We start from the raw sequence: 19,669 nt of genomic DNA, 5'->3' as shown, positions 1-19,669 counted from the left end.
TTTGTATGTTGTTTTTGTGTCCTGCCACTTTACTGAATTTATTAATTACTTCTTTTAATTTTTTTTTTTAACGTTTATTCATTTTTGAGACAGAGAGAGAGCATGAATGGGGGAAGGTCAGAGAGAGAGGGAGACACAGAATCTGAAACAGGCTCCAGGCTCTGAGCTGTCAGCACAGAGCCCAACGCAGTGCTCAAACTCACGGACCGCGAGATCATGACCTGAGCCGAAGTCGGACGCCCAACCGACTGAGCCACCCAGGCATCTCTATTAATTACTTCTTTATCCACATAACTTTTTGGTGGAGTGTCTAGGATTTTTTCTATATATCATCTTCAGCAAATAAAGACAATTTTATTTAAGAACTAAAAAATACATAAATAAAAAAGGTTGATTCAACTCGTGGCTGAAAAGTTAGGGATATGTTGAAATACTGGCTTTGCCCTGTTTGGAGTGTGATCCTTAACAAGATACTTAAATTTCTTAACTAAACCTGGTTGCTCCATTTGTAAAAGGGAGGTTGTGACATCATCTACTTCTTGAAGGCTGTTACAAAAATCAAGTAAGCTAATTCAGGTAATATGTTTAGGGCATTGACACTATCCTTTATGTTAGCTTAGAAAGTAGTCTTTAAATTTTATTCCTTGTGTGTTGGGGCGCCTGGGTGGCTCAGTTGGGTGTCCAACTTCAGCTCAGGTCATGTTCTCACCATTTGTGGGTTCAAGCCCCGCGTCAGGCTCTGTGCTGACAGCTCAGAGCCTGGAGCCTGCTTTGGATTCTGTCTCCCTCTCTGACACTCCCCTACTCACACTCTGCCTTTCTCTGTCTCTCTCTGTCTCTCTCTCTCTCAAAAATCAACATTAAAAAAATTTAAAAAAAAATTTTTTTTTTAATGTTTTATTTATTTCTGAGACAGAGAGCATAAGCAGGGGAGGGGCAGAGAGAGAGGGAGACACAGAATCCGAAGCAGGCTCCAGGCTCCGAGCTGTCAGCACAGAGTCTGACGCGGGGCTCGAACTCACGAACCGCAAGATCATGACCTGAGCTGAAGTTGGAGGCTTAACTGACTGAGCCACCCAGGCACCCCTAAAAATTTTTTTTAAATTTCTTCTTTGTGTGAAAAAATTAACAAATTGTTTTGCTCTAGTTTTTAGTAGAATCTCTCCACTCCAGTCAGATGACAGCACTTCCTAGTACTCCATGCCAGAATGCTGAGATGCGGAAACAAGATGTGGCTCACCAGAGAGAAATGGCTTTAAATACCTTGTCTGAAATTGCCAATGTTTTTGACTTTCCTGATCTTAATCGTTTCCTTACTGTAAGTTGCAAAGTGTGGTTGACTTAACTGTTTTCAATTCAGTATTTTGTGTTTATTCCATTCTAGTCTTATTTTAAAGAAAATCTGGAGCATGTAGATCCTGTATTTTCAAATATGTATGTTTTCTTTTGACTTTGATATGATGTTACTTATGTTATAAAATTTAAGTTCGTGTTAGAGTTATTTCTCTATGTGGTTTGCTATCCTGAAAATTTAATACTAATTGATTAATGCTAACTAATTCAGCTGACTGAACCCTTATGTCTTTAGTGCTATGATTGGTTCCATTGGTAATGCACAGTCTAATATCATTTTTACCTCTAAGGAGTTAGAGCAATATAGTACAAAATTATTGGTATATATGATCTTGTGTGAATTCAGATGACAGAGTTTATGGTAGGGAGTGGTTTGGGAAGTCTTTGAAATGTCATTATGGTTGAGGGTTGAAAGATGGAGTAGATTGTCTTCTTACCTTTTCCCAAAGACAAAGTTATCATTACTCTTCGTGAATTGTAATAGTGATCCATACTATTAGGACTGAGTATTTTTCCCTACAACATTATTATATTTTAACAAACTTAAGTTGCTTGTAAATTGGTCAAATCCTGCAAGGAAATATGATAGTATACAGTAAGGATTATAAAGATATTCTTATCTTTTCATTCAGTAATTTCCCTCTGGGAACCAAAAAGTACAGATGTTTATTGCAGCATTTTCGAAGTACAAAATTACACAAAATGCTGAAAAGAAATGTCTAACATTTGGGCTGTAGACCATTGTGGAACCCTTAATATAATAATTGTTAATACTTTGTAGATTATTTTATAATGTTATATTAGTCTTACAGAATTAATATTAAGTTCAAAGGCATAACACAAGTAAGGTGTAAGCATCTCTGAGGGGAGGGGCCTGAGTCTTGTTTATTTTTATATCTCTAGTACCTATGATGATTGACATGTAGTAGGTGTTCTTTAGATACATGTTGAAGGGAATAAATGAAAGGCCAACAATTTTGTGTTTGGAATTGTGTATTTGTTTAATGAGTAAGATCTTAAAGGAAATAGACCAAAATCAAAATAGATTTGTTGCCATTTGAGGATGGTGAGTGCATTAAAATGTTTTTATTTAATATTGCAGCACTTTTAATTTTTTTCAGCTTTTTAATTAAAAAAAAACTTAAAATATTGTATTTATGGTTACTGTTGCTTGTCAAAATCCAAATTAACTCAAATAAAAAAATCAAACTTGGAACTTCTGCCTTTAGAGCCTGAGTATATTTTAACACATACTCATGAGAAATTTTCTTCTCTACTTATGTATTGGCTTATACTTCTACATTAGCTGTAATGTGAACTCTGTGCCATCAGAGACCTTGCCTATTTTTTTGCGGCTTCATCTGTAGTGCCTGAATCATAGTAGATGCTTGGTACATATCTGTTGAATGCATAAATGGTAAATTCTGAAATTATATAGATCACATATGGACTCCAAATTTGTTTGGTATTTTAAAATATTTTTGTACACAACTTATGTGAATATGTTATTACCTGGACAAATGTACTTTTTAGTAATTATAGTGTTTCTTTTTCAGAGGACATTACAAGTTCTGCTCCCTGACCTTGCTGCCAAAGCAAGCCCTGCAGCCTCTGCTCTCATTCGAACTTTAGGAAAACAGTTAAATGTCAATCGTAGAGAAATTTTAATAAATAACTTCAAATATATTTTTTCTCATTTGGTCTGTTCCTGTTCCAAGGATGAATTAGAACGTGCCCTTCATTATCTGAAGGTAATTGAATAATTGTGTGTTTTACTCTTTCGTTTAAATTAGCATTATAGGAAAGCTTTTCTAACGTTCTTGTAGGGAGAAGAGTAAATAATTTAGAGCTTATTCTAGAGTAATATAAGTCCAAATGGTATCATGTAAATAAGCTTTGTTTGGGGCCTAGAGGATCATATTAAATAGGAATATTCTTTTATTTTTTTGGTCATTTCACCATAATGGCGTGTGATGATCATCCATTCATGGATCAGTTTCTCAACTCATTTCATTTTAGAATTTTTTTTTAAAGTTTATTTATTTTGACAGAGACCCCCTGTATGCACATGCAAGCAGGGAAGAGGCAGAGAGAGAGGGAGAGAAAATCCCAGGCAGGCTTCATGCTGTCCGTGCAGAGCCTAACACAGGGCTTGATCTGAGATCATTACCAGAGCTGAACTCAAGTCAGACACTTAACTGACTGAGCCACTGAGGCTCCCTTAGAAATTTTTTTAAGTTTATTTTTTCATTTTTTTGGTAATCTCTGTACCCAGTGTGGGGCTTGAACTCACAACCCCAAGATCAAGAGTCACATGCCCTTTCAACTGAGTCAGCCAGGTGCCCCATATTTTTGAATTTTTAATTAATTGGAGCTCTAAGTTGACTAATTATATGCAAGTAATTATATTTATAGGAAGAGGCAATCTCAACTGTGGCATAATGTTAGTGTATTGCTTAGTTTTTTAGTGCTCTGATTATATTTGACTCAGTATTTTGCTAGTTTTTTTAGATTTAAAATTATAGCTTATATGTCTTTTTGGGTATCACACTAGCAATGGTATCTTTCAAAAAATATGAAACTATTGGAGTAGGAGAAACCGTCAGATATGCATATGTGACTACTGTTTTCTCTGATTTTAATTATTTCATGTGTTTCATGATATGGCAGCAATAGATTCCTTTCTGCATGAGAATTATTGAATATTGAGTATTTTTATTCATTTTGAGAAAGAAAATCTGTATTGTAGAGATAGAATGACAATAGTAGAGTGTTTTCCTGTAGAGATAGAATGATAATAATAGAGTATTTTCCTGCATGTCAGAAGTTACTAAAGAATTTATATGGATCATTTCAGTCCTTATAGTTATCCAATGAGATAAAGATGCTATTATTTTTCCATTTTATAGATGAGAAAACCAAAACAGGGAGAGGTCAGATTAGGTAACTTGTCCAGGTCACAACACAACTAATAAGTGACAAAACTGGAATTTAAGGGGCACCTGGGTGGCTCAGTCAGAGTCTGACTCAGGTCATGATCAAGCCCTGCATCGGGTGCCCTGCATTGACAGTGCAGAGCCTGCTTGGTATTCTCTGTCTCACTCTCCTTCTGCCCCTCCCCTGTTCACGCTCTGTCTCTCTCTCTCAAAATTAAAAAATGATAATAAAACAAACCTGGAATTTAAATTCAGGCAGTCTGACCAGAAAGACTGTTCTAAGCCACTATATTATATTTTCTCCTAGGGGTTATGTGTCTATGAATAATGAGTTGATGATATTTTAAGAAAACTGACTTTTTGAAATTTTATTTGAAAGTGAAGTTTAATTACTTTCCTCATTACCTGTACCCCATGGGAGATGTACCTGGAGAAATCGAGATTAGAATCCCTTTTTCTTTTTTTTTTTTTTAATTTAAATTTATTTATTTTTGAGAGAGAGAACAAGCGTTTGTGAGCATGAGCGCGAGTGGGGGAGGGACAGAGGGAAAGGGGGAGAGAGAGACAATCCTAAGCAGGCTCTGCACTGTCAGCACATAGCCCCATGTGGGGCTTGAACTCATGGACTATGAGATCATGGCCTGAGCTGAAATCAAGAGTTGGATGCTTAACAACTGAGCCACCCAGGTGCCCCTAGAATCACTTTCCAATACCTTTTAAAATTACCATCAATAGGAGTACCTGGATGGCTCAGTTGGTTAAGCATCTGACTTCAGCTTAGGTCATGATCTCACAGTTCGTGAGTTCGAGCCCCACATCAGGCTCTGTGCTGTCAGTGCAGAGCCCACTTGGGATACTCTGTCCCCCTCTGTCTTCCCCTCCCCCATGCGCACTCTCACTCTCTCGAAAATGAACAAACATTAAAAAAGAAAAAACAAAATTTAAATACCATAAGTAAATTTTGTCACATGATCTAGAGCTCCTGATTTACTAATATACTTATTTCCAAAATCTTTTTTTTTTTTTAAATGCGTCTTTGGATTAGAATGAAACAGAAATTGAATTGGGAAGCCTATTGAGACAAGATTTCCAAGGACTGCATAATGAATTATTGCTACGTATTGGAGAACACTATCAACAGGTTTTCAATGGTTTGTCAATACTTGCATCATTTGCATCTAGTGATGATCCATATCAGGGCCCCAGAGAGATCGCATCTCCCGAATTAATGGTAAGGAATATGTTATATGAGTTTTTGTTTGTTTCTTGCCTTATTGTAGCTTAATTGTGAGATTGGAGAAATAGATATTTTATGCATTTTCCAGATGCTAGAGATTTGTTTAAATTCCAGGCTGAGATTTTTATTTTAGAAAGGTTGAGGATTTAAATTATGGTCATACAAGGTATTAACAAAATATATTAGTGTTGAAAAATATGTTTCCAAATGATTATAGGTTTTATTTTTTCACAGGGTAAAAATGTTCAAATTAATTTTTATTCACTACTTTTTAACTATAGATTGGAATACATTTGTGCCCCCCTTCCCCTACCTCCAACTACCTCTTTGGCACAACATACTAATTTTGTCAATTCTATTTTTAAAATCCATTGTTATATTTAAGGGAAAGTTGGAACACATGTTATCCCCTCTTTCCCTCTCTTAAATTTTTATGTTCAGTCACTTTACTTCATGTGAAAAAATATGTATGTATCCTATTTTTTCTTTTGATTGCCCTCATTCCTTCAAGAGACTCCAAGGTCTATCAGCAAAATATCTTCAGAGATTTCTATGTTTGCTTTCTCATTTCCCATTCATTCTTTAGTTCATTTTAATCTGTTTTTGTTCTCACTATTCTACTGAAATTCTTGTCCATGTCAGAAACAGTCTCCCTAATGTCAAATCCAATGGTCACTTCTCTTCCTATCTTATTTCACCTTTCAGTGGTATTCAGTACAACTGACCATCCCTTCTCATATGGCATCTCTTATACTATACTTTTTTTATTTTCTTTTTTTTCCCCACTGTCTACTTATTCATTCTTAGTCTTTACTGGCTCTTTTCCTCTACTTTATCCTCTAAATGTTAGATTGATTCAGGACTATGTAATTGGGTCTTTTTGTCTATTCTTTCCTTAAATGAGAGAGAATCTGGTCTCATCTGGTACTTTGCTTGATTTGATTTATATTTTGATGATTTCATTGTTGAAATTCCAATCCTGACCTCTCCTGAGCTTTGGACTTGTGGATTTATATAAGTTAGGTCCTGGCAGGAAACCGATAGCACACACAAAAATGTTTAACCGAAAATAGTTTCATGAAGGGCTATTTTCATTGTCTTGGTCAAGGTTAAGAGAACCAGCAGGAAATGTTAAGGAATATAGGGACTAGGAATAGCAGAAAATTTATGCTCCCCATAGTCCTGGCCAAGAAGAAGAAATGTTATTGACAGAACCTGGTTGAAAGCTTAGAGCCATGGTTCAGGGAGAAGGTTGTCACTGTAGAGTGTAGACAGTTCCAGAACCACCTCAAAACCCAGAGGGAGCAGGAATTTTAAACCCCTTGCTCTTTTCTCCTAATCCCTGTTCCCCTGTGGTGCTTCCTGTTGACTGAATTCATTGGGAAGCCAGATGAAAGGGATCTTGAGTAATGAAATCTGGTTAGCTTCTCAAGCACAGAACAGGCCAGAGAATGGATCTGGAGAGAGGATGGCAAACAGCCTCTCCAGCTTCCTTTTTGTCATCTCTACTTGTATATCTTAGTAAACATCTAAAGTCCAAACGTAACGTGTCTGTTAGAAATCTTCATTTTTCCCTCCCCTAACCTGTTTCTGTCCTAGTCTTTTCTTTCTTTTTTTTTTCCTTTTTAAAATTTTATTTTTTAAAATTACATCCAAATTAGTTAACATAAAGTGCAACAATGATTTCAGGAGTAGATTCCTTAGTGCCCTTACCCATTTAGCCCATCCCCCCTCCCACAACCCCTCCAGTAACCCTCAGTTTGTTCCATATTTATGAGTCTCTTCTGTTTTGTCCCCCTCCCTGTTTTTATATTATTTTTGTTTCCCTTCCCTTATGTTCATCTGTTTTGTCTCTTAAAGTCCTCATATGAGTGAAGTCATATGATACTTGTCTTTCTCTGACTAATTTCACTTAGCATAATACCCTCCAGTTCCATCCACGTAGTTGCAAATGGCAATATTTCATTCTTTTTGATTGCCGAGTAATACTCCATGGTATATATATACCACATCTTCTTTCTCCATTCATCCATCGATGGACATTTGGGCTCTTTCCATGCTTTGGCTATTGTTGATAGTGCTGCTATAAACATGGGGGTGCATATGTCCCTTCGAAACAGCATACCTGTATCCCGTGGATAAATGCCTAGTAGTGCAATTGCTGGGTCATAGGGTAGTTCTATTTTTAGTTTTTTGAGGAACTTCCATACTGTTTGCCAGAGTTGGCTGCACCAGCTTGCATTCCTATCTCCTGGTCTTTTCTATTTCAGGAAATGGTACCACTGTCTACCTAGTTGCTCAGATCATAACTTGGGAAGCATTCATGAGCCCTCCAGTTTCTTCATCCTTCATAATTAAGTGTTAGCAAACCCTAGCAAGTCTATCTCCAAAGTATATTTTTCATTCTCTGCTGCCACTACCCTCTTATAAGTGACTATCATCTTTCTTGGAGACAACTACAAAAACCTCGTAACTGTTCTCTCCTTTCACTCTTCCCTCCTTATGTCTTTAGTCACTTATTTACACAGCATTGATACGCTCTTTTTGTACGTAATACAAATTCATATCATTCCCCTGTCTAAATTCCTTTTATGGTTTTTGTTGCTCTTAAAATGAAATCTATAAAGCTTTATGTGATTGACGTACCTTTCCACCCTCATATTATGCAACACTTTTCTTCCTTTCTTGTTTGTTTTGTTGTGGTTTTTAAAAATATCAAGATTTTCCCTGTGTCAGAGCCTTTGCCTTAGTCTCTTTATTTGGAATAATCTTCCTCATTCTTTAGCTCTCAGAGTTTTCTGATCACCCTACCTAAACTCCCACGTCCCAATTCTTCTCTATCATGTGATAAGGGTGTTTTTCCCTTAGCACTTATCTCAACCTTATTTATATATTTATTGAATGTCTTCCACTCGTATTAGTCTCCCATGTAAGCTAATAGGAGGAAAGTGACTTTGCTGATCTTGCCACCTATACCTGGCACCATATTCTAGACATACGTAATACATATTTAGTGAGTGGCAGATTAATGAATTATTGTCTAAATGCAAGAGCTTTACAATTAGAATGTTGGCAGACTGTGAGTGCCATCTATATCTGCTTTTCATTTAAGAAGCATGGGCTGGATCCATGTGATTGGTGAATTGTGGCTTATTAAGCCTAAACTGAGTCTTAATCCAAATCAGAAGTTTGCAAATTAAGTGTAATTTAGATTGACAAACAGATGATTCTCTGTGCTTGGCAAGAAAAAAGTTTGTCCTAATATCTAATCTGGAGAGACATGATCAACACCTAACTTTCTACTATGTGCTAGTACACATCTACCTACCCCTCTCTCCTCTTGGCATTGTATGTAATCTGTAGATACCTAAATCAGGTGCCTCAACATCAACCAATGCAACTTGTGGAGTTGGAAAATGCTTTGCCACTCCTCTCCTGCTTTTTCTGCCCCCTTCCTTGCCCATTTATAAATATTTTAATATTCTTTGCAGGGTACTTGCATTCCCAGTTTGTAATAATATTAACAACTTAAATGTAACACTTTACTATATTCTTTTTTTTCCCCAAAAAAGGCTTTATTACGTACAGAGGAGAGGGGTTCAGTCCTTCTTGGCTGCTGCATTCCTCATGGCTGCCAGGACGTTGCTCAGCTCCTCTCTCTTCCTCTTGGTACAGATGTGTGTGTGTCCCTACCCTTTTCTTGATGAACTTGAAATCGCACTTGTCCTTGGAAACCTTGAGCAGCTCCATTGCACAGGGTGAAGCCACACACCTCTCAGATCACGTGCCACACAAACTTGGTGTGGTTGATGAGGCGCCTGCAGCAGCTGCTACACCTCAACTTGTTCATGCTCTTAGTCACCTTGTCGCTCTCGTTGAGGCCAATGGCCAGAGGGTAGAGCAGAGCCATGGCTGCTGCTCCCCATAATGGCTCCTGCTGCAGAAGCAACACTTTACTATATTCTTAGTGCTTAATGCATGTTATCTTATTTAATCTCTATTACAACTCTGTGCAATAGGTGTTCTCATTTTACAGACTCAGAGGAGTTAAGTAACTTATCCAGCATCACACACTAGGTAGGGCAAAATTGGGATTCAAACCCAGGTTTGGCTGACTTAAAGCCCATACCCTTTCCTCCAGGATCCTCTTTCAAGAAAAAATTAATCCTATTCCCTTTTTACCAGTGTTACCTCAGATGATACTGACCTCTGTTTCAGACCGATGTTCTAGCAGCTTATTTTTTCCTTATTCAAGTACTTTTTTTTTCTGTCTTAGCTCTAAATGTTCTAGATAAGGACACTTAGTCTTTTTCCATTCTTATAACAATTAAATATCCTCTCCACTCTGGGTCCTTGTGTGAGTCACATCCTGAGGATCCCACCCCAGCACACTCCATAATTCAAAAGCTCACAGGTTTTTTATTGTAGAATACTGTTTAATCATATTTTATCTTGGTGATTATAGATCAGCTTCACTAATTTTTAAAATACTAGATGTGAAAATATATATTTTTAGAGAAAATTCACCAAGTGCTTACTTCCAGTACTCTAACATAGTTAGGTAATATAGAAATGATGTTGAATAAATTATTACTGATTTATGAAATTTGATCTGTATAAAACTTACATAAAATCTGTTTTATGTGTTTCTTTTTTTTCATTAGGCTGATTACTTGCAACCTAAGTTGTTGGGAATTTTGGCCTTTTTTAACATGCAGTTACTGAGCTCCAGTGTTGGCATTGAAGATAAGAGAATGGTAGGTAGTGATAGTTAAGTTGCAAAGTTCTGGAATTCATATAGAATATATAGGAGATATGACTTTGGCTTGAAGCTACAAACATTCAAAGATGATAAATAAACATGACATTTTGAATCCTTATATCCCTTTATAGGCTTTTAGGGACTCTAAAAAGAGGAATTATATTGTTCATAGTTCTTTTGTTTATAAAGGACCAAAAACCCGACCCAAACTGGCTTAAAAGAATTTATTGGCTCTGTGACTAAAAGTGTAAGAATAATATAGCTTTGGGCAAAACTTAGCTTTGGATACAGTGTTCTCAGAATTCATCTCTTAGCTCAAATTCCCCTGGATTGACTTTGTACATAAGTGCCAGGTGATGACCCCAATGGCATCAGGCTCATGACCTCACCCCGTCTAGCTCAGTGGGAAGAAAAGAGACCAGCAGTCTCTGATAGCTCAAACAAAAGTTGCATAATTGAGTTCATTGGTCCAAATTGGTGTGTTATGAGTTATGGCCCATGGTGTTTTTGAAAACTGAAAATTGTTAAGTTATGTAAAGTTAAGTAACTTCAGTATCTATTGATTTATGTTTAAATGTGTTTGGCACAGGGCACCTTGGTGGCTCAGTAAGTTGGGCATCCGAGTCTTGATTTCAACTCAGATCATGATCCCATAGTCGGGAGATCAAGCCCCAAGTCAGGCTCTGTGCTGAGTGTGTAGTCTGCTAGGGATTCTCTTTCTCCCTCTCCCCCACATGCATGCTTGTTCTCTCAAAAAATAAATAAATGCATTTGACACAGTGAAGTTTCAGTATGACTGCTGTAACAGTTGGTCACAACTGGAAATTTTTGTTCCTAGATTGAGTTAGAATTTTAGTACTGATTAAATTTCCCTTTTTATTGTTTTCCATGTTTGCAGTCAGTAAAATTACAGTAAAAAAATCTGAGTGGAAGCTTTTATTTCAGTCTCTACTCTTCTCCTAATAACCTTGAGGAACCAGGAAAGACATGATACAATATTAAATTCTAATTCAGCAGCCAGTACTTACTCTGTTGGTGTCAACTGGTAAATTTAATCCCCTAGGTAACTTCTGTCTCCGTGGAGTCTTTTTTTTATTTTGAGAGAGAGAGAGAGAGAGCACGTGTGAGTGTGGGGGAGGGGTGGAGAGAAAGAGAGGGAGAGAGAGAGACAAAATCCTAAGCAGGCTCTGTGCTGTCAGCACTGAGCCAGATGTGGGGCCTAATCCCACGACCCTGGGATCATGACCTGAGCTGAAATCAAGAGTCCAACAATGCTCAACCAACTGAACCACCCAGGTGAAGCTTGTATGTTTTGGCACAGAGGTAAGGTTTACTAGAGAGTTTCTTTACCCTTTCATTAGAACCTGGAGCTGTTGATACAAGTCCCAATTCTGTGTTCCACATACAGTAAAATGTGTACATTATTTTGGGGGTATGTCATCAGTTACTTGTTTATTTTACTAAATTCAGAGTATGTTGAAATTAGTACCATTAGGACAGAAATGCATGTGCCGCATAGGAATTTGGGATGAACAGGAAGAAAATTAAACAATAGGTATTAATGTTCTTAATAAATTTGAAAATTACGGTTCTAAAGGACCACCAGGACAAAAATAACAAATTACCTTCACAAGAGAAAAAAAACACCAGAACTCAGCTTGTATTTTTCAAGTTCATTACTTACATAAGAATTTGAACAGAAGGAACTGACCAACATTTAGACATTGTGTTGCCAGAAATAGGTACTACTCTGAGATGTGTGTGGGATGCACTTTACCTTAGGGCTCATCTGCTCCTGTGGACTTGTTTATAGGCTTTACTTTAAATCCCTGCTTACTTTATAGGCTCTGAATAGTTTGATGTCTTTGATGAAGTTGATGGGACCAAAACATGTCAGTTCTGTGAGGGTGAAGATGATGACCACGCTAAGAACTGGCCTGAGATTCAAGGATGATTTTCCTGAATTGTGTTGCAGGTAAATGACTGCCTGAGTTCATTAGAGTATTTGCATTTCCCAGTAGCACTAACTTGAATTCTTATCTCTTTGAGGGATTCAGACTGTGAGTAATAAAGATGGAAAGAATACTTGTATTGAAAGGGAATATGTTTACTTCTTTAAAGATACACTAGTGTGCAATCTTTTAACATACTGGGAAATAGTATAATGAACCCCTCCATACCTATTTCCCAACCTCAGCAGTTACCAACATTACTAATCTTACTTAACTGACCACCTCCACCTATTGTTAGTTGGAATGATTTAAAGAGAACCCCAGTATCAAATCACTGTACTTAGAAATACCTCTGATGTATCTAATGGGTAAAGCATTAAAAAAAAAAAAAATACAACCATCGTGAATTATTACACTTAGCAGAATTAATAGGAATTCCTTAATATCATCTAAAACTCAGTCCATATTTAGATTTCCCCAAATGTCTCAAATATTGTTTTCCCAAAGGTGTTGGTTTGTTTGAATAAGAATCCAAATAAGGTGCATGTGTCACACATGTGGTTGTTTGGCCCCTTAAATATCTTTTAAAAATAGATTCACTCCTTAAGACCCTTTCCCACACTTTTTTCAGGCCATGGAGATTTTGGCATATGGGATTTCTAATTTAATTTGACTTAATATCATTTCAGTGTTACTACTAACAGACTACTCAGTGCAGTTTAAGCTTTTTGAAGGTCCTTTTTTCCTTTATTTGTTTGTTTCTTTCTTACATATGGATTTTTGTTTTTTTCAGAGGTCCTTTTGTCCTTAAGACTGTACCTATTGGAGGTGGAGAGTCTGAATAATACGTTTTAAAGTCATGTGAAGCAGTTCTCTTCTGTGTACATATGCCACCCACTTGATATTAAGTTAGGTTTAGTTGTTTTAGTTTGTTTAAAATTTTTAGAAGTGCTTTTTTCCCTCTTTAAATTCATGTAAAACATAAACATTGTCTGAAATTCAAATTTGTGAATCTAGCTTTAATTTCTGACCATAAGTATCTATTTTTCTTAATTTTTGTATAATTCTCCTCTTTTTAAAAGTATAAACCAGAAACCAATTTGACAGTAAATTTCATATATTAAAAAATAAAAAAAATAAAAAAAAAAAAAAAGTATAAACCAAATGCACACACACTCACACCCTTATTTTTCTATGAACCCTGCCCCAAAAGGGAGCATATTATAAGCACTATTTTTACCTTGCTTTTTTGACTTGATGCATTAAAGAAATCACTGTTTGCATATATAGTACTGATCTTTATTCCATTTTTACAGCTGCCTTGTAATCTTAATATTTGTATGTATCGTTTGCCCAGCTAATAACTCATTGATGGAGATTTACTAATAATAAAAATAATGTGATTTTTAACTTTTATTTATTTTTTCACATAGAGCTTGGGATTGCTTTGTTCGTTGCCTGGACCATGCTTATCTTGGTTCCCTTCTCAGTCATGTGATAGTAGCTTTGTTGCCTCTCATACACATCCAGCCTAAAGAAACTGCAGCTATATTTCACTACCTCATAATTGAAAACAGGTATTTATTGTAATAGAAATTAATAGTAAAGATTACAACTTTTATTACTGTATATTTATGTCTCAGGATATTAGGATTGCTACTGGTAATGTGGAATTGGTCACATTCTTTTTAATTGAGAGTCCATCAGACAAAAATAATTGACACGCTTTAAAAAAAAATTGACATGCGTTAAGTCAGTGCATATCGAACTGATACTATTTCAGTTGTGACATTGATTCATTATAGTATTTAAAACATTAGTAGATCAACAAGTCAAAATTATTTTCATCAGTTTTGAAAGAAGTGAGGCTAAATTTACCTTTCCTCTCATGCTTAAAAGTTGAATATGAAAAAGGTTAAGAGGAATGTTCCCCTACTTTCTATAACTTTCCTTAGTTGAAACTCTTATTACTTCATTGCATTAGTCTCTTAACCAGCCTCCCTTCCTTTAGGCTTTTATCCCATTTCTTCATATTGTTCATATTTAAAAACATCTCTTTTATCAATTTATTCCAGCATATGGAGACATTTTGTGATTCTCCCACTTACTAATTGATGAATTTCAAATTGCTTATCTTGATGTTCAAGGCTTTCCAAAATCTGGTCACATCTTATTTCTTAAAACCTTTTCTCAAGATTTTCCAAAACAGACTGTGCTGTAGCTTACCTGTATGAAGAACGTACATTACTCCCATTTTTGTATTTCAAACCAGCTGCTAATTTAGCCTAGAATTTGTTTGTATGCATTTTGAAGTTGTTTCTGTGTTTGCATTTACTGTTACATGTTGTAGTTTTTTGTTTCTGAAAAGGGTTTAAGTATTACTTATTTACCTGCTTACCCACCCACACACATGCTACTGCTATTCCCATTAATCATTTTAAGCAGGGAAAAGGTATAGAAGAAAAGATTAATGTAGGGATTTTTTCAATAAAGTGCTTTTGATATTTTGAGTATGATAGAACAACATAAACACTGATGTAGATCACCTTTCAAATACTTTTGGATTATTATATAAATAGTGTATCAGTGCTTTTTATTATGCAGCAGTTATTTCTCTACCTTTTCATATAAAAAAATCTCTCCTTGGGGCGCCTGGGTGGCTCAGTCGGTTAAGCGTCCGACTTCGGCTCGGGTCATGATCTCACGGTCCGTGAGTTCAAGCCCTGCGTCGGGCTCTGTGCTGACAGCTCAGAGCCTGGAGCCCATTTCAGATTCTGTGTCTCCCTCTCTTTCTGCCCCTCCCCTGTTCATACTCTGTCTCTCTGTGTCTCAAAAATAAAATAAAATGTTAAAAAAAAAAAAAAATTAAAAAAAAAAATCTCTCCTTCATTTCGTGCTAGTTAGAACACCTTAAGCTCCCTGAATAAAGAAATTTTTTTCAGCTTCCTTTATTGTTATATCACTAGTGTCCAGCACATAGTGGCATATGATAGTTACTTGATATGTATTTGTGGCATAAGTGAATGAAGACTAGAATTTAGAAATCTATTATTGGGATTCAGATAGATTAGAGTATTATATTTGATGCAAATTAAAAATTGTAGCCTCAATAAGATTTATATGTTTTTTTCAAATTCTTTATGAGAATTTGTGTTTTAAGGTTGGGTTTGGCTATCTATTGCTGCACTGTGAACTGCTCTAAGATCAAGTGTCTTAAAGTGACAAGCATTTTTATTTACTCATAATTTTGCAATCTGGACTGGGTTCAGCAATAGATTCTTTGGTTGGTCTTGCCAGTAGTCACTGGTGTGGCTGCAGTCAGCCAGCAGGTAGACTTGACTGAGTTTCTGTCTCTTTCCATGTACTCTTGGAGCCTCTCTTTTTTCATGTAGCTTGTCCATGCTGGTGACCTTATATGGTGACTTAGGTCTCCGATGGGCACCAAACCAGAAGTTGCCAAACCTTTTTAACACATCGGCCTTAAGTTGGCACAGCGTTTATTTTGCCACATTTTGTTTGTTAAAGCAAGTCACACAGCTAGCCTAAATTGAAGAGGAAGTGACTATGAAGAAGTAGAGTTTATTTTGGACCACCAACATAACCTACTACAACAGGGTGATTTTCTTAGATTTGATTATTTGCCACTATTAACCACTAGACATGGTTAGGAAGAATATTTTGCACATCACTAATCCACTAGCACTTTTTTTTTTAAAGATTTTTTTGTTTTATTTTTAAGTAATCTCTACACACACACCCTTACTGGGGCTTGAACTCATGACCCCAAGATCAAGAGTCACATACCCTACTGACTGAGCCAGCCAGGCACCCCCACTAGCACTTTTCAGTGTGACTTAAATTGGCTATAGTTTCAACCTCGGCTTTATTTTTTTTACTATTCATACTCTTTGCATATAATTTTTTTGTTTTCCAATTAACTATTAGGGATGCTGTGCAAGATTTTCTTCATGAAATATATTTTTTACCTGATCATCCAGAATTAAAAAAGATAAAAGCAGTTCTACAGGAATACAGAAAGGTATTTAATTTTTAATTTATGTCTTAGGGCATCATTGATACAAAATTGTTCCCAAATTCCAATACATTGAACAGAGGTTCTGTAGAATCACATCTAGGAATAATATAGTCATATTCCAATGGCTATTTTTATGATTAGATAATCCTATCACAGCTATGATACTTTTTTTAGAAGGGAATTTCAGTATTTAGGTCAAAGACGTTATTGGATTACATAGATTTTTTTTTTTTTTTTAAATTTTTTTCAACATTTTTTTTTATTTTATTTTTGGGACAGAGAGAGACAGAGCATGAACGGGGGAGGGGCAGAGAGAGAGGGAGACACAGAATCGGAAACAGGCTCCAGGCTCCGAGCCATCAGCCCAGAGCCTGACGCGGGGCTCGAACCCACGGACCGCGAGATCGTGACCTGGCTGAAGTCGGACGCTTAACCGACTGCGCCACCCAGGCGCCCCTGGATTACATAGATTTTTACATAGAAAGCAAATAATACAGTACTTGTGCCCTTACTTCCCAGATTACTATGTCCCTACTTACAGTCCCCCAAAGAAGAAGCTGCCATAGCTTCATGCCCTGAAAAGCTGTGGGAGGATTCTAGTTATGTTGTGCTACAAACTATGGTATGAAATTGTCATGGCATGAAATTGTGGTTTTTGAAGTCATTAACTGATAAGGTGTATCTCTTTGTTCTTTATATAGGAGACCTCTGAGAGTACTGATCTTCAGACAACTCTTCAACTATCCATGAGAGCAATTCAACATGAAAATGTAGATGTTCGTATTCATGCTCTTACGAGCTTGAAGGAAACTTTGTATAAAAATCAGGTATACTAAAATAATTAAAAAGCTATAGAAATGTAGGAAGCTCAAAGAAAAGATGACAGGTTGGCATATTTGCTTGAGTTTCAGTAGATTCAATGAAAGAAGTAATTCTTATTTTACCAAGATTATCAGATCTTAGAATTACTAATCCATGAGATCCCTTTTGAGGTTGAATACTGGGGATTTGCAGAGTTTTTTGTTGTTGTTTTGAAGGGTCATAATTTGACAGTTGTCTTTTGGTTACTGCATCTTCCTGAGTAAGAGTGTGTGTGTACACAATAGCAGCAGTTCGTGTGTCTTCTCATATAATTTCCTATAGATATTTGTCATATAAAATCTCAGTAATTTTGCCATTTTACATTTGACTGAATTAACTTCTTGTTTTAAAGAAACTAAATTTTTAAGTTTACTCTTTTATGATGCCAGTGAAGTTTATTCTTTTCTTGGGCAACATACCGTAGATTGGCTCTAACCTTGATGACCGTGAGAACTGGTGTTTAAAGTACTAGATCACTGTAACGCTATAAAATAGACAAAAATTAACTGAGGTACTCATTTTTGCATATCAAGAGTTTATAAGATGTGAAAGCCTAACACTCTCATGAGTTAGGGGATTAAACCAGGTTATGTTTGTTTTCATGATAAAAGGAAGCATTTAAGTTACTTAGGACGAAAGATATACGTGATGGTGGGCTGCCTGGGTGGTTCTGTCAGTTCAGTGTCCAACTTTGACTCAGGTCATGATCTCATGGTTTGTGAGTTCGAGCCCCATGTCAGACTCTGTGCTGACAGCTCAGAGCCTAGAGCCCACTTCAGATTCTGTGTCTCCCTCTCTCTCTGCCCCTATCCCACTCATGCTCTCCTTTTCTCTCTCTCTCTCTCTCTCTCTCTTTCTCTCTTTCTGACTTCTGGGTCAGTGAACTTGTGTGACCAATGTGGGTAGCAGCTTATGTGGAAATGGTCCTACCATAGGTGAGGAGCCTTGAATCTCCTTGAATGTAGGTTTTATACTCGCCTAACTGAATCCACATTGCCAATTACAGGGCGTGTAATTACTTCATTCCCTGCCCTGCACTTACTTCATCAAAACTACTCTGTGCTTACACCTTGCCCCAAACCTCTACCTGGGTTTCAGGTAATTTAAAGGGCTTTTAGCTTTTTATTTTATATAGGGATTTATGAATAGCAGAGGATTTCTCCTCTTGGCCTAGAGGTTTCCTAGTTTAGGTTGTTTCTAAGTGGATGACATGGTCCTGGTCAAATATTAGGAAACTTTGTATGGATTATCACTTCTTAGATGTAAATGACTAAATCTGAGAACTTAAGGAAATTGCTTATATTCTTAGGGAAAAGCCACAGCTGCCCAACTTTTCCACCTGTGTCACAAAACAAAAATCACACGTGGTAATACCCTAACAAGCCTTCCTTCAATGTAAAGCCCCAGTGCTAATAGATTAGCTAGGCATAGTAAGAACGTAAATGTACTTACAAGAGCCTTGAAGGTCACATAAAGTAGTGTGAGTAAGATGTAATGTCCATAGATTGTTATTGGGTATTTTTAAGTACAGGTTAATTTAGTTTAGAATCAATTTATAGCTGGATAAATTTACTTTAGGTTAGTAAGAAAACTAAAGATAATGGCTTGGAGGAACCAGCGAAGATAAGAAAATAAGGGAAGGAATCCAGAGATACATGTCTTTGTAGCCATATCCCCACTGGCCTAAAACACCTACAAAAAAAGAGAGAAGGAAGTGGGTTTTTTCCCCCCACCTATGACAAGAAAGTAACATCAGTGTTGAAAGCAATTCAGATAAGTTCTAGAATAGTGCTATCCAAAAGAATTTTCTATGAGGATGGAAATGTTCTGTATCTGCACTGTCCAGTTATAGCTGCTAGCCACATGTGGCTCTCCTGAGCACTTAAAGTGTATGATAAGGAACTAGGTATTTAATTTTATTTAATTTTTCTTAGTTTAAATTTAAATAGCCTCATGCGGATGGTGGCTATCATATTGGACATTGCAGCTCTAGAGGATGGCTGAACCTGTAGCAATACCTGAACAAGAAACTGATATAAGAAAACAGGGTTCGAAGTCAAAGAGTCTTTGTAATAGATGCTGTGAGAGTCCATGAGAGAGCAAATGCAAAAGATATTCTTATAAAAGTTCAGTTCTTAACCAGAGGGAGAGGAAAAGATACTTCAGGAATATGTTGAAAGGAGGTGCTTTAAATAAATAGAGCTAAAATTGTGGTAAAACTGGCTAAACAAACAATTGGGTATAATGTAATGAAAAAGGAAACCATAAAAGATGGTATGACAGTTGATAGGATGGCTGCTGTAGCCTTCTATACTTGACCTTTTTGATGGACTGACCCTGAAAAAGCTTTGTTCTAAATTTATTTTTTTATTTATTTTAATGTTTGTTTATTTTTGAGAGAGAGAGACACAGCATGAGCAGGGGAGGGGCAGAGAGAGAAGGAGACACAGAATCCAAAGCAGGCTCCAAGCTCTGAGCCATCAGCACAGAGCCCGATGTGGGGCTTGAACCCATGAACTGTGATCATGACCT

General features: G+C 36.6%; 1 protein-coding gene and 1 pseudogene across 4 annotated transcripts in view; one reads left to right on the top strand and one right to left on the bottom strand.

Annotated features, from left to right (window-relative positions):
* The window catches only part of ATR (ATR serine/threonine kinase), a 100,329-nt gene that overhangs the window by 23,038 nt on the left and 57,622 nt on the right, over nucleotides 1-19,669 (top strand). For 3 of the 4 annotated variants that reach the window (XM_058730097.1, XM_058730096.1, XM_058730099.1), the window contains 8 exons: nucleotides 1,148-1,318; nucleotides 2,910-3,104; nucleotides 5,335-5,520; nucleotides 10,191-10,283; nucleotides 12,133-12,263; nucleotides 13,674-13,817; nucleotides 16,186-16,279; nucleotides 16,978-17,103. In XM_058730097.1, coding sequence (XP_058586080.1) covers nucleotides 1,148-1,318; nucleotides 2,910-3,104; nucleotides 5,335-5,520; nucleotides 10,191-10,283; nucleotides 12,133-12,263; nucleotides 13,674-13,817; nucleotides 16,186-16,279; nucleotides 16,978-17,103 — 1,140 coding nt within the window. The remainder of the gene's footprint in view (nucleotides 1-1,147; nucleotides 1,319-2,909; nucleotides 3,105-5,334; nucleotides 5,521-10,190; nucleotides 10,284-12,132; nucleotides 12,264-13,673; nucleotides 13,818-16,185; nucleotides 16,280-16,977; nucleotides 17,104-19,669) is intronic. The other variant, XM_058730098.1, reaches the window with a different exon arrangement.
* On the bottom strand, nucleotides 9,086-9,467 carry LOC131511947 (large ribosomal subunit protein eL36-like; annotated as a pseudogene).

The sequence above is a fragment of the Neofelis nebulosa genome, chromosome 5, assembly GCF_028018385.1.
Source record: "Neofelis nebulosa isolate mNeoNeb1 chromosome 5, mNeoNeb1.pri, whole genome shotgun sequence".
Taxonomy (NCBI): domain Eukaryota; kingdom Metazoa; phylum Chordata; class Mammalia; order Carnivora; family Felidae; genus Neofelis; species Neofelis nebulosa.
The sequence above is the reverse complement of the archived record's forward strand: the minus strand, read 5'-3'. Positions and strand labels throughout refer to the sequence as shown.